The 16,682-nt window shown below is 45.5% G+C and overlaps 1 protein-coding gene across 3 annotated transcripts in view; it reads right to left on the reverse strand.

The window, feature by feature from the left end:
* The window catches only part of FAM107A (family with sequence similarity 107 member A), a 98,519-nt gene that overhangs the window by 23,590 nt on the left and 58,247 nt on the right, over positions 1 to 16,682 (reverse strand). For 2 of the 3 annotated variants that reach the window (XM_047778257.1, XM_047778236.1), the window contains exon 2: positions 12,254 to 12,317. In XM_047778257.1, coding sequence (XP_047634213.1) covers positions 12,254 to 12,317 — 64 coding nt within the window. Of the gene's footprint in view, positions 1 to 10,379; positions 10,581 to 12,253; positions 12,318 to 16,682 lie in introns of those variants that run through there. The other variant, XM_047778246.1, reaches the window with a different exon arrangement.

Below are 16,682 nucleotides of genomic sequence, written 5' to 3' on the forward strand. Positions count from 1 at the left end.
GCCCTTGCTCAGTGGGTTAACGATCCGGCGTTGCTGTGAGCTGTGGTGTAGGTTGCAGACGCGGCTCGGATCCCGAGTTGCTGTGGCTCTGGCGTAGGCCGGTGGCTGCAGCTCCGATTGGACCCCTAGCCTGGGAACCTCCATATGCCTCGGAAGCGGCCCAAAGAAATAGCAAAAAGACAAAAAAAAAAAAAAAGAAAATTCTAAAGATGCTACCAGAAAAATCTTTGAGCTCATCAAGGAATGCAGTAACGTTGCAGGATACAAAATTAATACACAGAAATCTCTTGCATTTCTACATACTAACAATGAAAGACCAGAAGGAGAAATTAAGGAAACATTTGCATTTACCATTTCATCAAAGAGAATAAAACACCTAGGAATAAATCTTGCCTGCCTTAAGAGGCAAAAGACCTGTACTCTAAAAATGATAAAATGCTGATGGAATAAATCAAAGATAACACAAACAGATGGACAAATAGACCATGTTCCTGGATTGGAAGAATCAATACTGTCAAAATGACTATACTACCCAAGGCAATCTACAGATTCAACACAATCCCTATCAAATTACCAATGGCATTTTTCACAGAACTAGAACTAAACTTTTAAAATTTGTATGGAAACACAAGACCTCAAATAGCCAAAGCAATCTTGAAAAAGAAAAATGGAACTGGAGCAATCAGACCCCCAGACTTCAGACAAAGCCAGTCATCCAAACAGCATGGTACAGGCGCAGAAACAGATCAATGGAACAGGAAGGACAGAAAGCCTAGAAATATACCCATGAACCTATGATCAGTTCATCTACTACAAAGGAAGTAAGAATATACAATGGAGAAAAGACAGTTTCTTCAATAAGTGGTGCTGGGAAAACTGGACAGTACATGTAAAAGAATGAAAATGAGAAAATTCTCTGATGCCATATACCAACATAAACTCAAAATGGATTAAAGACCTAAACCTAAGGCTGCATATTATAAAACTCTTAGAGGAAAATATAGGCAGAACACTCTTTGACATAAATTGCAGCAATATCTTTTTGGATCCACCTCCTAGATTAATGAAAATAAAAACAAAAATAAACAAATGGGATCTAATTAAACTTAAAAGGTTTTGCACAGCAAAGGAAATCATTTTAAAAAAAAAAAAGAGGAGTTCCCACTATGACACAACAGGATGGACGGTATCTCTGCAGCACCAATGATGCAGGTTCAATCACTTGCCCAGCACAGTGGGTTAAAGGATCCAGCATTGCCTTAGCTGTAGTGTAGATCACAACTGTAGCTTGGATCTGATCCCTGGCCAGGGAGCTCCAAATGTCATAGGGTGGCCAAAAAAGAAAAAAACACAAACAAAAAACCCCATAGAATGGGAAGACATTTCTGCAAATGAAGTGACTGACAAGGATTAATCTCCAGAATATACAAACGACTCATACAATTTTAACCAAAAAATAAGCCAATTAAAAAATGGTCAGAAGACCTAGGAGTTCCTGTCATGGAGCAGTGGTTAATGAATCCGACTAGGAACCGTGAGGTTGCAGGTTTACCTGCAGGTTCCTGGCCTTACTCAGTGGGTTAAGGATCCGGCGTTGCCATGAGCTGTGGTGTAGGTTGCAGACGTGGCTCAGATCCCGCGTTGCTGTGGCTGTGGCATAGGCCAAAGGCTACAGCTCTGATTAGACCCCTAGCCTGGGAACCTCCATATGCCATGGGAAGTGGCCCTAGAAAAGGCAAAAAAAAAAAAAGTCAGAAGATCTAAATAGACATTTTTCCAAACAAGACAGACAGATGGCCAAAAAAACACATGAAAAGATGTTCAGCATCACTAATTATTAGAGAAATGCACATCAAAACTATAATGAGGTAGCACCTCATACCCATCAGAATGGCCATCATTAAGAAGTATACAAACAGGAATTACTTTGTGATTTAGCAGGTTAGGGATCTGGCACTGTCACTGCTGTGGTACAGGATTAATCCCTAGCGAGGAACGTATGCATGCTATGGGCCTGGCCAAAACAAACAAACAAACAAACAAACAAACATACTGGAGAGGGGGGTGGAAAAAAGGGAACCCTCCTATACTGTTGGTGGGAATGTAAATGGTTCAACTACTATGGAGAACAGTATGGAGGTTCCTTAAAAAACTAAACATAGAACTATAATATGACCCAGCAGCTCCACTCCTGGGTATGTATCTGAAGAAAACCGTAATTTGGAAAGATACATGCACCCCAGTGTTCACTGCAGCACATCTGACAATAGCCAAGACATGGAAGCATCCTAAATATCTATCCACAGTGGAGTGGATAAAGATGTGGTACATGTATACAATGGAATATCACTCAGCAATAAAAAAGAATAAAATAATGCCATTTGCACAACATAGATGGCTCTAGAGACTATCATAGTATAGTAAGTCAGAGAAAGACAAATGTCATATGATTCACTTATATGTGGAATATAATAAAAATGATACAAAAGAATTTATGTATAAAACAGGAACAGGGAGTTGCCACTGTGGTGCAGTGGTCTCAGAATCTTACTGCAGTGGCTAGGGTAGCTGAGTAGGTGCAGGTTTGATCTTCAGCCTGGTGCAGTGGGATAAAGATCCAGCACTGCCACAGCTGTGGCTCTGATTCAGTCCCTGGCTCAGGAACTTCCATATGATGCAAGTGTGGCCATAAAAAACAAACAAAAACAGAAACAGGAGTTCCCATTGTGGCTCAGCAGTAAAGAACCCAACTAGTATCCATGAAGTTGTGGGTTCGAGCCCTGGCCTTGCTTGGGGGGTTAAGGATCCAGTATTGCTGTGAGCTGTGGTGTAGGTTGCAGATGTGCTCATATCCTGCATTGCTGTGGCTGTGGTGGAGGCTGGCAGCTGCAGCTCTATTCGACCCCTAGCCCAGGAACCTTCAAATGCCATGGGTGTATCCCTAAAACAACCTTATGGATTTCTAAATCAACTTTGAGTTATCAAAGGGAAAACCATTGGGGGGGGGGGATAAATTAGGAGGTTGAGATTAACTCATAGACATTACTATAAATAAAACAGATGACTAACAAGGATCTACTGTATAGCACAGGGAGGCCTACTCCAAGTTCTGTAATAACTTATGTGGGGGAAAGAATGGATATATGTATATATACAGCTGATTCACTTTGCTCTAAATCTAAGCTAATACAATACTGTAAGTCAACTAATCCTCAATAAAAAGTTTTTTAAAAGATACAATACCCCAGTGTTCACAGCACTATTTATAATAGTCAAGACATGGAAACAACCTAATGTCTATTAACAGATGAATAGATAAAGATGGGATGTACATATTTATACAGTGGAATATTACTCAACCTAAAAAAGAACAAAATATTACCATGTGCAGCAACACAGATGGTCCTAGAGAATATCATACTGAGGTAAGTTAGAGAAAAACACCTAGGATGTTATTTAAATGTGGAATGTAAAAAATAATACAAATGAACTTATTTACAAAACATAAACAGACTCAGAGACAAAAAAAACAAATTTATGGTTACCAAAAGGGAAGGTGGGGGAAGGAATAAGTTAGGAGTATGGGATTAATAGACAGTACTCTCGGGGTTCCTGTCGTGGTGCAGTGGAAACGAATCTGACTAGGAACCATGAGGTTGTGGGTTTGATCCCTGGCCTCACTCAGTGGGTTAAGGATCCAGCATTGCTGTGAGCTGTGGTGTAGGTCTCAGACGCAGCTTGGATCTGGCATTGCTGTGGCGTAGGCCAGCAGCAACAGCTCCGATTTGACCCCTAGCCTGGGAACCTCCATATGCCATGGGTGTAGTCCTAAAAAGCAAAAAAACCCCAAACACAGTATTATCTATAAAATAGATAAACAACAAGGATTTACTATATAGCACAGGGAATAACATTCAATATCTCGTAATGACCTATAATGGAAAAGAATTTGAAAAAGAACACACACACACACACATATCTGAATCACTTTACTGTACACTTAAAACTAACACAATATTTTAAGTCAACTATACTTCAATTTAAACATGCAATTTTGGTTCTGTTTGGCCTATATTATTCATTTATCCAGCACTTATTGAATACCTACTGTGTTCCTGGCACTATCCCAAGTGTGGAGATAAGAGTGTGAATGAGACAGTGTCCCTGTGCTCAGGTAACCTACTTTCAAGGTAGGGTTTAGGTAAAATAGAAACAAAAAATGAGATAAACAAAATGTAGAGCTGCAATGCACACTATGATGAAAGCAAGACTGGATGAGGTACAAGGCAGGGACTGGGAGCTGAGGAAGGGTGAACAGTGGGGAGGTGATATTTTAGGGAGACCAGAGTGGTGAGGAGAGCATTCTAAGGAGTGAGAAGAGCTAGTGGAAAGGCCCAGAGTGAGAATAAGCTGGGCATGATGGGAGGAGGCCGGTGGGGCTGGAGTGTGGGGAAGAGGGGTGGTGGGAGATGGAAGGAAGAGGGGGCAGGGGCAGGTCTGCATTCCCTGGGAGCCTTGGCCAAGCCCACCGTTTGGAGCCACTTCAGCCTACAGGGTCATAGATTCTTCAGTATTAAACAATTTTTTGGAAACAATGTGTGTTCCTTTTTGTTTCTTCTTCAAGTGTTTCTCTTGGTGTCCTTTGAATGGTGCCTCCCTTGGCTCCCATCCTGCTGTCACTCCATTCTGATGGTGGAAGACTGTAACCAAACTCCTCAAACCACCCCTCGCTGCCACTGGTCCCCACCCACATGGCCTGCTATGTAGATAACTAGTATTGGGGGCATTTCCTGGGCCCACAATGGCTTGTCTGACCCAATCCCAGGGTCTTCTGCTAGGTGGAGAAATAAGAGGGACCTTGGACCAGGGGGACTGCTGAATACTTCTGCTCACTGCCTGGGCAGGAAGACCCCACAGTCCAGCTCACTCCAGAGAAGCAGACTCTGAGTCCCCATGCCAGCAATGCCCTCCATTTCCATTTGTGTTCCCTTTCTAGAAGGTTCTAATGGCTGCCCCAGAACAACTGAGAGCCAAGGAGAGCTGGCCAGGAATCCCACCAAGGTTAGGTGCCATTTTCCCCAGGCAGTTGGGGCTCACTCTACTTCTTTCACTAAAGCTCTTCTCAGAATCCAACCTGTGTACAAACTCATCAGGCTCAGCCACCAGACTGCCAGCCTGAGGGCAGTGGCCTCACCTTATTCTTTTTAGCATTCCTGTCCTAGTACCAAGGTGCTCAATAATTATTGTTGATTTGCAAAAACCAAAGACATTGAGATCCCTGAGCTTGTGACAGCACCAACTTGGGGTGTGTGTGTACACATGTGTGCATCACCATCTATGAGGTCAGCAGCCACCATTTCCCAAGTCACACCCCATCAGTAAGGAATTAGCCTATGCCCTGTAATGGGATGCACTCAATAGCACGTCTATTTATTGCCCTAAAAAGATGTCCGCTACATGTTTGGTGAAAAACCAAAGTGCAGGAGTTCCCATCATGGCTCAGCAGAAACAAATCTGACTAGTATCCATGAGGATGCAGGTTCAATTCCTGGCCTCACTCAGAAGGTTAAGGATCTGGCGTTGCCGTGAACAGTGGTGTAGGTTGCAGATACGGCTCGGATCCCACAGTGTTGCTGTGGCTGTGGTGTAGGCTGGCAGCTGCAGCTCCAATTCAACTCCTAGTCTGAGAACTTCCATATGCCATGCGTGTTGCCCTAAAAAAGAAAAAAAAGAGAAAGAAAGAAACAAACAAGGAAAATAGATGTCTTTTAAGACTTTACTCCAGGTAATGGCCAAATTCAACCCCAGCCACTGTCTCCTGCCTTACTCTGTGTGGCTTGCAATGGAGGACTTCCCATTCCCCTCTTTAGGCAGGATGCCAGATACAGGGGCCCAAGGATCAGAATTGGAATGTTCTCAGGCCCACGGAAGACTGAAGGGCAATCCCGGGGCCTGAGCACACCCTTCCTGTTCCTCTGAAGTTTGTTTTTTTGGGAACTAAAGGAGCTAAAAGGAAGAGGATAGTGAAACCCAGGAAAATGCAGTCATGAGTGGGAGCTGAGGAATTTTCCTGTACCTACAGTAGGCAGGGCTGCAGCTTGCATTAAAAAACAAATAGGATTTCCCGTTGTGGCACAGTGGAAATGAATCCAACTAGGAACCTTGAGGTTTCAGGTTCGATCCCTGGCCTCGCTCAGTGGGTTAAGGATCTGGCGTTGCCATGAGCTGTGGTGTAGGTCACAGATGCAGCTCGGATCCCGAGTCGCTGTGGCTGTGGTATAGGCTGGCAGCTGTAGCTCTGATTAACCCCTAGCCTGGAACCTCCATATGCTGCGGGAGCCGCCCTAAAAAGCAAAACAAAAACAAAACAAAAGAAAAAAACATAACACAATCCCTCCAAAAACCTCTTTCCTTTCATTTTTGGCCCCCTTTCTCCAAGCTGACAGGTGCCTGGAGCAGCTTATCTGGGCCCAGAAACATCAGAAACGAAGTTTCCATGGCAATCCAAACTTCCTCCTCAGCCCTGTATCCAGTTTAAATTTCCAAGGCCTCTGTTCAAGGCCTCAGTGAGGTTTTTGAGAAGCCACCTGGCAAAACAGCCTTGTGCTCTGCTGAAAGGACATGGCTGTATTTGCAGAAAACCTTGTCATGGGATCCATGGAGAGATTATAAAAGAAATGAGAGTCGCCTTTACAACAAGTTTGAACCAGGAAGAGTTTACCCAGTAGAGGGATTTCAAAGCATGAAAACAGCAAAGTGCGAGGGAGTGGGGAGGAACAAAGAGTCTTGTTACAAGGAAGCTGGCTCTCAACCCAGCCGCAATTAGGCCCAGCTAATCCAGTTTCAGGACCCTGGGCTACCCCAACCTCCAGTATATGTTAATTCACTTGTAGCCGGATAAAAAATGGTCAGTACATCAAGGCATAAGGAGACGGACGTGCGTGCGCATGTGTGAAGAGGGAAACCTGGGCAGACCGTTTAAGCCAAGCAAACTTCCATTAATTCCTGGCAGTGGGGTTGCCAAATGTAGCAAATAAACCTGGAGTATGTCCAGTTAAATCTGAACTTCAGATAAGCAACGAATAGTTTTTTAGCATACGTATACCAATAAAATATTTAAGACATACTTAAACTAAAATATTATTTGTTGTGTATCCGAGATTCAAATTCAACTTGGTGTCCTGTATTTTACCTGGCAACCCTACTTGGCAGGCAGGAGTGGGAACTGTGGCAGCCCTTTTGGGTGCAGAGAAGCATGGTTGCTGCTGTCCACAGGCACCTGGGTGGGGGGTGTCCCTTGGTCCTTGCTGCAGAGAGATGCTTCCCTCCTTGCCAGGGACCTGGCCTGGAACTCCAGGTAGGGTACAGGTAACAAACCTCAGGTGGGCCTTAACTACAACACTGCATAGGTTGCCAGGCATGGCCATGCATGAGTTATTCCCCAGAGGAGACCCTTCCAGCTCAGTGGCTAAAGATATGGGCTCTGGTACCAACCTGGGTACCAATCCTAGCTCCGCTGCTGGGCAGCTAGGTGACCTTCAACTTCCTATTTCCTCATCTCTAAAATGAGGCAGCCATTCTTTTCAGGAATAAATGGGATATGGCCTGGGAGGCCTTTCACACAGTGTCTGCCACTGCATCAGGGCTCCAAAATGCTATCTGTAATTTTGATAACCCATTTAAAAACAGTAAGATTTTTATCCAAGTGAAAAAAGTGGGATTAAAGACTAGAGTCAGTACAATCTCAACAAAGTAAAACAAAACACACAAACCTTGCAAAGCAAAGACTAGAAGGAGGCCACCTATATTACCAGTAGCCGCTAATGGATAATGGGATTATGGGTTAGACTTCCCAGAACCTCTTTATCCTTGATTTCCCAACATATTCATGATGAGCCTGTATTAATACTAAGAAATTAATTTAAAATAATTTGGAATGAAAATTTTTCTGAAAGTATTATATTATGTGGTGCAGGACTTGAGGCAAAGGAAAATGGCTGCCATCTTGGGTTTGAGTCTACAATCCTGTCCTTGGGAAATTCTAAGAGACGGAGGTTCTTGCCTCTTTCCCTAAGTGGCACAGTTGACTCCTCACCCCCATTCTCTCTTCCTGATCTTCCTTTTGTGAGATAGCCAGAGGAGTGGTTCCAGACCACATAGCCCTGGGTTCGAATCTCAGCTCCACCCTTGACTGGCTGTGTGACCTTAGACAAGTCATGTTACCTTCTGAGCCTCAGTTTCTTCATGTTTAAAACAGTGGTTAATACCATTTAACCTTCCTGATAGGAAGGGCACATCTGTTTTATTTATCAGAACAGCCCTGTGCCTTGCATAGGACCTAATGTCTAATAGTGGTCAATAAATATTGGTTAAATATATGAATGAATGAATAAAGGTGATGAGATGACAGACCTAGAGCATTTGGCAGAGAGGGTGGCAATACCTAGTGATCAGCAATCATTTGCATTATCACCGTTCTCAGGATGTGTGCAGACTTGGCATAGGTAGACCAAAGTTTGAATGTGTTTTCTGTTAGCAGGATAGAAAAGATCCATTAGCAGGACCGTGAGCGTGCTGGTTAAGCTTTCTGAGCCTCACTCTCCTCATCTGTTAAATGGGTTGACAGACATTGCAGGGCTGTGAAGACTAAGTCAGTGGCACAGTGCCTAATAGTGTTAAGTACTCCCTCCTGGAGGCCCTGGTGACCAGCCTCTTCTCTCTTCCTGACTTGTAGCTGTGTGTGATGCAGTTACCTGGCAAGCATGTGGCCCTGGAGACTGGTGGTCTGCTATTTTGAATGTGTTAGAGCAAAAAAAGGTTACCTCAAAGTGAGGCCCATAGCTACAGTTCCAGGTTAGAAGGAACACCGGATCTTCAGATTAGAGAGACCCTCTCATATTAGTGAGATGACAGGAATGGATAAGGATACTTGGGAGGGTGTTTTGTAGAGAAATCTCTGTAGCTGGGGTTTGAAATCAGCTTCTTCAAGTTACAGAGTTCCTTGTTTTCTGCCTGCCCTGGCTCAGCCAGATTTAAGACCCTCCCCCAGGAAGGCGCCAGCAGTCCTGAAGTCTTGGCCAGATTATGCTTCTGGGCTTAGAGAATCCTTGTTTCAAACTTCCTGAGCTGAAACTCCTTGGGGCCGAGGGGGCAGGGGGAGGGGCAGGCACTGGTGCTGAAGCCACACAACCTGTGGTTTCTACTCTCTGGCCTAGTGCTTTTGGCTGCAGGGGTCTGGGCAGAACAACCAGATGGGGAAGGTTCCTAGTCCAAGGCACAGAGTAGTTGCCTCATGAGCTCAAGTCCCTTCACATTTTCTTTCTTTCAGCCACCCAGTGGCATATGGAATTCTGCCAGGGATCAGTCAGAGCCGCAGTTGTGACCTACAATGCTGCGGCAACAACTGACAACCGGATCCTTTAACCTACTGTGCTGCTGGGGGATCGAACCTGCATCCTGGAGCTGCAGAGATGCTGAGGACAACCTTGCACCATAGCAGGAACTCCCCTTGACATTTTCTAAGCGCTACTGCCAACTGGACCGATTTTCACCTCTTCTAAACATCTCCAACTGGAGTTCCGAAGAAAACATCCCAAACACTTACTGCAAGCATTCTTTTTCTTCTTTCTACATCCCTGTGTTTTACAAATTATTTTTACACTGATCTTATATTGTTTGTTCCGTTTTCCTAAATAAAAAAAATCGTAATATTCTGAGTAGAAAAGTAGACTGTGCTTACTGAGAGTGAGCAAAACGACACACAGGAGAAAAAACACGTATCCACCTCGAATCCTCAACAACAATCACTGTTTCTTTCCAAATCACTTCCTCCTTCAATGCATATATACCAAAAAACGGTTCCTCACCTTCCTGTAACTTGCCCCCCAGCACAACTTTCCCCTCACCAGACATAGGAAGTCCTTCACCAGTAGACTTGTACTTTTTTACACCTCACCGGGCGCTCCCGGTTTACCCATGTCCGTTTTCCCACGCCCACCTATGCAGTCACGCACTTGTGCTGGGCGCTGCTTCAGAGGCGGGTTAGAAGTTCGTAGGATTGTTGTAGTTAGGAAACAACGAGTGAGAGAGAAAGAGCTCACAAAAGAAAAAAAAAAGATACATCTAAGGGTAAATCTCCAAAAGGATGAATGTAGGAAGGAAAGAATGAAGAAAAGGAAGGAAAAAGAAAAAGTAATTACAAACAATGAAAGAAGGGAGGGAGAAAGGAAAGGAGGAAAGCAGAGCAGCAAAGGACAGAAGCGCTCAGCGACGGGCTAGCCAGGGGCTGAGCACCGTACGCCTGCCGTGTCCTCCTTGCTTTCTGCACGCTCTGTCCTCTCTGCCCGAGGCGGACGGCTGGGTATCCTTCCCCTACTTACCCGACCTGAGCAGCACCGCCCGGTAGAGCCCCGTAGCCTCGGCCGGCCCCCGCGCTCGCTCGCCCAGCCTCTGCGCCATGCGCTGGCGCTTCTGACTGCACCACCAGCACCGGCACCACCAGCCAGAGCGCACCGCAGAGGGCAGACTCTGAGCACCTCCGCGATGGTAACGCGGATCGAGGTCCAAACCCCGTCGCGGATCAGATTACTGAGGCAGTCAGAGCGCCGGCCCAGAGGCGCCCGGGGGGGAGGGCCCGGGGCAGGGGCTGTGGCAGGTATACCCAGGCAGCGGACTGCCACCTTTTGGCTTTCTGGAGTCTAGGGCCAACGCGAGAACCGAGAACTGTGTGTCCTGATTTCCAGCCTTGGCCTCCTACCTACCCTTCTCTATTTACCTGGCAGCTGGCCTTGTTGAATGCTACAAGCGCGTGTGGGGTCCTGAAGGCTTCCTCAGATCAATCAGATCCCAGCACCACCAATTAATAGCTTTGCGACCCCACGATTTAGTTATCTAACCTTACAGAGCCTCAGTTTTCCCATCTGTAAAATGGTGATAACCATAGAACTTATCTCACAAAGTTATGAGGATATATCTATCTGGTATTTAAACAAAAATTGTTCCAAGGCATCCTGGGAAATTTACTAGAGGAAGGAAATCAACCAGGCAGTTTGGAAGATATAAAAAACCGACCATTTTGATTATCTACCCCGTGTCTGGTGCTGTACTAAGTTTCTTCTAAAACAAAAACGAAGGTGTGCTTTCTGTCCTATTTTGTTTTGTCCTATCTTCACAATCCTATCAGTTAGGGTCTATTAACCTTCCAGTTTTAAAGATGAGGAAACAGGCTCAGAGAGGTTAAGCAATTTCTTGGAGGTCACAGAGTGTAGAGCTGGGATACAAACTCAGGTGGTCTGACCTCAGAAATGGGCCACTCTGCTGCCGCTTTGTTATCGCATTTATTCTTTACCAAAGTACTGAAGGGCAAGTATGATAACATGAAAGTAGGAATCCCATCCAAGATCCTATCCAAGATACCACCTGAGAGATGATGTAATTGAGAATCAAGGAGGTGAAGTGGCCTGCTCTTGTGCAAAGAGCTATTTGGAGGAATCAACACCCAATCCAGTTCTCCACCCACAAAACCAATGCCCCCGAGACCCACGGGAACCCCTAACCCCCCCCCCCGGAGCTGTCCAGGGTTCTGGATGGACACTGTTTAAGGCTGAGCCTGTGGACAAGAGAGTCTTGAGCCTGTGGCTGGGGCCTCTGCCACACAGTACCACCTCCCTCTGCTTGTGTCCTCTCCAGTTTTGATGCCACCTAGACCAACCGCCAACCAAGTTGTCTCTGGCTTTCCCTGGACCGCTGCCCATGTCCAACTTCTGCTCTAACTCAGAAGTCCCTGTCACCACATAAAGTCCCAAGGTCCCAAATGACACACTTTGATCTTTGGAGACCTCAGTCATTAGCTACTGATCACATTTCTCATCCACAACCAGCTACCTTGAGTGCCAGCACAGAGTCAGACATTTGGCCTTCACTATCTCATATCCATTCTTCAGAGGATGAAATTGTATCTAATGTACCATTCATAGCCTTTAACCCACACTTTGATCAAGCATGATTATGTCCATTTTTAGAAACAAGAAAAATAAGGCTCAAGTGACTTGCCCATGATCATATAACTAGTAGTGAAGCAGGAATTTGAGCCCAGATGGTGCCAAATCTTTTACGAAAGGAGGAAAACCAAGCCAGCTGTTGAACAAAGCAGGGGTTCAGGAAAATTATGACCAAGGAATGTGCTTTTACTGAGCATTACTAAAAAATTAATTCTGGTTGGACCTCCAAGGAATTCTAGGTGGGTCTGACTTACCTGAGCCATTTAGTCTCTGCTTCTCATTTTTGTTATGAAATACAGCCAGAGGAGAGTATTCTTTCTGTGAATAGAAAGAAAGGAAGTGGAGGTGAGGACCCTCTGTTCCTTGCTGCGGGCGGGGGGTGGTGGTGGTTAAGAGATATTCATAGTATCCCTGAGTCTTTTGACCACAGAAGGGACTGGTCACTGTGGTCAAAGTCCTCTCCAGAGAAAAAGTACTGTTGTTCTTGGAGAGAGAGAAAAAGAGAGGAAGAGAGAGAATTTATTAGATTCCACATATTACAGATTCATATGATATTTATTTGTCAAGGCTCATGCTTTTTTTTTTTTTTCTTTTTTTTTAGGGCAGCACCCACGGCACATGGAAGGTCCCAGGCTAGGGACTGAATTGGAGCTGTAGCTGCCGGCCTCCGCCACAGCTATAGCAACACTGGATCCGAGCCTCGTCTGTGATCTACACCACAGCTCATGGCAACACTGGATCCTTAACCCACTGAGCGAGGCCAGGGATCAAACCTGCATCTTTATGGATATTAGTTGCATTCATTACCGCTGAGCTCACAACAGAACTCCCAAGACCCATGCTTTTTAAAAAAGACTATTTTTTAAAGAAGTTTTAGATTTAGAGAAAACTGAGTACAGAAAGTTCCTTCCACCCTGCATTCAGTTTCTCTATTATTAAGAATATACATGTATATAGATATTCATGCATGTAGTATGGCACATCTGTTATTTATTAAAAAAAAAACTGGGGAGGCCATGCTCACAGCATGTGGAAGTTCCTGGGTTGGGGATTGAACCTGTACCACAGCAGTGATCTGAGCCACCTCAGAGACAATACCAGGTCCTTAACCCAATAAGCCATTAGGGAGATCTAAGGCACATCTGTTATACTTAATAAATTATTAAATAAATTATTAACTAATTATGTTATTATTAACTAAAGTCCACATCTTATTCAGATTTCCTTAGTGGTTTTTATCGTTTTTGTGGGCCACAGCATGTGGAAGCTCCCAGGCTAGAGGTGGAATTGGAGCTGCAGCTGCTGGCCGACACTACAGCCACAGCACCGCAGGATCCAAACCTCATTTGTGACCTATACCACAGCTTACAGCAACGCTGGATCCTTAACCCGCTGAGCAAGGCTGGGGATCGAACCCACATCCTCATGGGTACTAGTTGGATTTCTTTCCACTGTGCCACAACAGGAACTCCCAGATTTCCTTAGTTTTTACCTAATATTCTTTTTCTCTTCCAGGGACTGATCCAAAGTACCACATCACATTTAGCTGTCCTATCTCCTTGGGCTCCTCTTCACTGTGATAGTTTCTCAGACTTTGTTTTTGAAGAACTTGACAGATTTAAGAGTACTGAGAACTATGTTCTTTTTATTTTATTTTATTGTCTTTTTGCCTTTTCTAGGGCCGCTCCCGTGGTATATGGAGGTTCCCAGGCTAGGGGTCTAACCAGAGCTGTAGCCACCAGCCTACACCAGAGCCCCAGCAATGTGGGATCCCAGCCACGTCTGCAACCTACACCATAGCTCAAGGCAACACTGGATCCTCAACCCACTGAGCAAGGCCAGGGATTGAACCCACAACCTCCTGGTTCCTAGTCGGATTCGTTAACCACTGCGCCACGACGGGAACTCCCCATGTTCTTTTATGTTGAGATCTCATCTACACTATTGTCTACCTCGACTGCCTTCTCCTTAACTTTCCTGGCAAATTCCTCATCCTTCAAGAGTGACTTCAGGAGTTCCTGCTGTGGCACATCAGAAACAAATCTGACTAGTATCCATAAGGATGTGAGTTTGATCCCTGGCCTCGCTCAGTCCAGCATTGCTGTGAGCTGTGGTGTAGGTTGCAGACACAGCTTGGATCCCAAGTTGCTGTGGCTCTGGCATAGGCTGGCAGCTGCAGCTCTGATTGGACCCCTAGCCTGGGAACCTCCATGTGCCATGGGTGTGGCCCTAAGAAGCCAGGGGGCAGGGTGGGGGGTGACTTCAGAAGGCTTCAGGTTTCGGTCCTCTATGTCAGTTCTTAGACATTTTTCTTCTCCATTTATTCATTCAGATGTTCAAGGGCTTGGGATGCTTCAGTGAGGAAAACAAAGGTCCTTAACCTTGTGGAGCTGACATTCTGGTGGGGAGATAGGCAATAAACATAATGAATAAGTAGATAATATGTTGAAAGAAGGAAAGTTGAGAGGAGGATTGGGTAGTGGTAAATGGGGCTGTGAGTGGTAGTAAATGGCTGTTTAGAGGGGCTTCACTGAGAAGGTGAGATGTGAGCAAAGACTTATGGGAAGTGGGGGAGTTAGCCACACAAAGAGCTTGGGAGAGAGGGTCATGGACAGAGCAAACAGAGCAACAGTCTTGAGAGAGGAGTATGCCAGAATGTTCAGGAAACAGAGGGTGGCTGGAGTGGAGGGATGCAGGGCTGGTCATGCTCGGGAAGGTCAGTGAGGAAGCTGACATAGAGGGGGCAGCCTTTCCCAAACCCACACTCCAGCCACTAGGAATCACTTGGGTTCCCTGGAAGCCATGCCATTTTTCACTTCCCAACTTTTTCATAAGCTGTCCTCTCTACCCAGGAGGCGCTTCCCAACTTGAAACTGAGCAGGACCTTGCAGGGCTCCTGGGCACAAGCCTTTCTGTATCCCCTATTTCTTGTTTTTAGAGGATAAGCTTCAGCCTCCATGACCTTCCCTGAGTTCCAAAGGGCAGGTTCAAACTGTTGCTAATGAGGTGAGGGAGGGGATGCAGAGATGAGGGAGGAACAGTAGTGCAGCCTTGGGGCAGGGTTCTGGTTCCTCTTCTGAGGAACACACACTACAATATCTTTGAGTTCTTCTGCATATCTAAAACCCCTAACAAATGAAAACCAGAGAGGAAGACCAGCAGATCTAGTCCTGGGGCCACTAAACACTAACTTAGAGGAAAAATGAAAGCTTGCATCTATCCTGTTTCTTATCTGTGGCCTTATTTTCTAGTCTCAAACTATAAAATCACATCCTGAAGCTCCTGTTGTGGTAGAGTGGGTTATGAACCCAACTAGTGTTCATGAGGATGTGGGTTCGATCCCTGGCCTTGCTCAATGGGTTAAAGATCCAGCATTGCCATGAGCTGTGTTGTAGATCACAGATGTGGCTCAGATCCCGTGATGCTATGGCTGTGGTGTAGGCTAGTGACTACAGCTCCAATTTGATCCCTAGCCTGGGAACTTCCATCTGCCATGGGTGCAGCCCTAAAAAGCAAGATAAATAATATTTTTTTTAAAAAATCACTTCCTAATCTCTCTCAAGGGAGTGCACAGTCTTTAGAGCATTAGCTTGCTGTGGCCTGGCAAAGCAATGAAGCTATTTTTTTCTCCTTCACCTAAAACTGTCTCTAAGTTTCTGTTCAGCAACGGAAGGCAGAGGCTGAGTTTTGGCAAATAACTGCCCGGTTACGCCTTTCGATCCTTTAAGTCTTGGCTGAAATACCACTTCAAGCAGGACCCCCATGAATTACGTGATCCCAGAGAAACAGGAGGGAAGGAGGTAGGGCACAACCTTTTTAAAAAAAGACATAGCCATTGAAGACCTGACAAAAACTGATTAGAACTGACTCGGTCCAAGATGGCAGAGAATCTGACATCCAGTAGACTGTGAGCCTCATTCTGGGCTCATCCTAACATATCAGCAGCTAAACAACCCTTCTGCAGGCACCAGGGCATTGGCATTTACAAGGTGGACCATAAAAAGCCAAAAAGTGGGCAGTGGCCCAATTCCTAGAAATCCCTGCCCTCCCCCCCCCCCAAATAGTTGGAATAATCCTCCCGCTCATTAGCCTAAGAAATTACCCAGCCCATAATAACTCACTGCCCCCACATTTCAGGGCCTCTCAACATCTGAGATGGCCCAAATTCTGTCTCTCTCAATGAATCTACTTCTTTCCTTGTGCACGGAGACATGAAGAACCTGAACTTCAGTCAGTCCTGAGACCGCATGTGTGATTTTAATTAAAAAACAGTACATAGGGTCCCAGCATGTGGGTTCAGTCTGGGTCTTGGTCAGGTCTGAGTCTCGGCCCATGGGTTTGAACCCCAATCTGAGTTGTGTGGTTTTGCCAGGGCATCCCAGATTTCCCTTATGTTGATATTTACCACACAGGTAAGATTGAGTCCTGTCTCTTCCACCAGACTGTAATTGCCTTAAAGGGGAACTGGCACTGAAACCAAGCAGGACCCTTGAGACCCTCCTGGGCACAAAAGCCTTTACATGCCCCCTTTGTCTTGTTTGTAGGAAATAGGCTTCATTCAACCTCCATGATCTTCCCAAATTTCCAAAGGGATGATTCAAATAGGAGTTCCTGGCATGGCACAGAGGAAACGAATCTGACTAGGAACCATGAGGTTGCGGGTTTGATCCCTGGGCTCACTCA

Source organism: Phacochoerus africanus, chromosome 1 (genome assembly GCF_016906955.1).
Source record: "Phacochoerus africanus isolate WHEZ1 chromosome 1, ROS_Pafr_v1, whole genome shotgun sequence".
Lineage (NCBI taxonomy): Eukaryota > Metazoa > Chordata > Mammalia > Artiodactyla > Suidae > Phacochoerus > Phacochoerus africanus.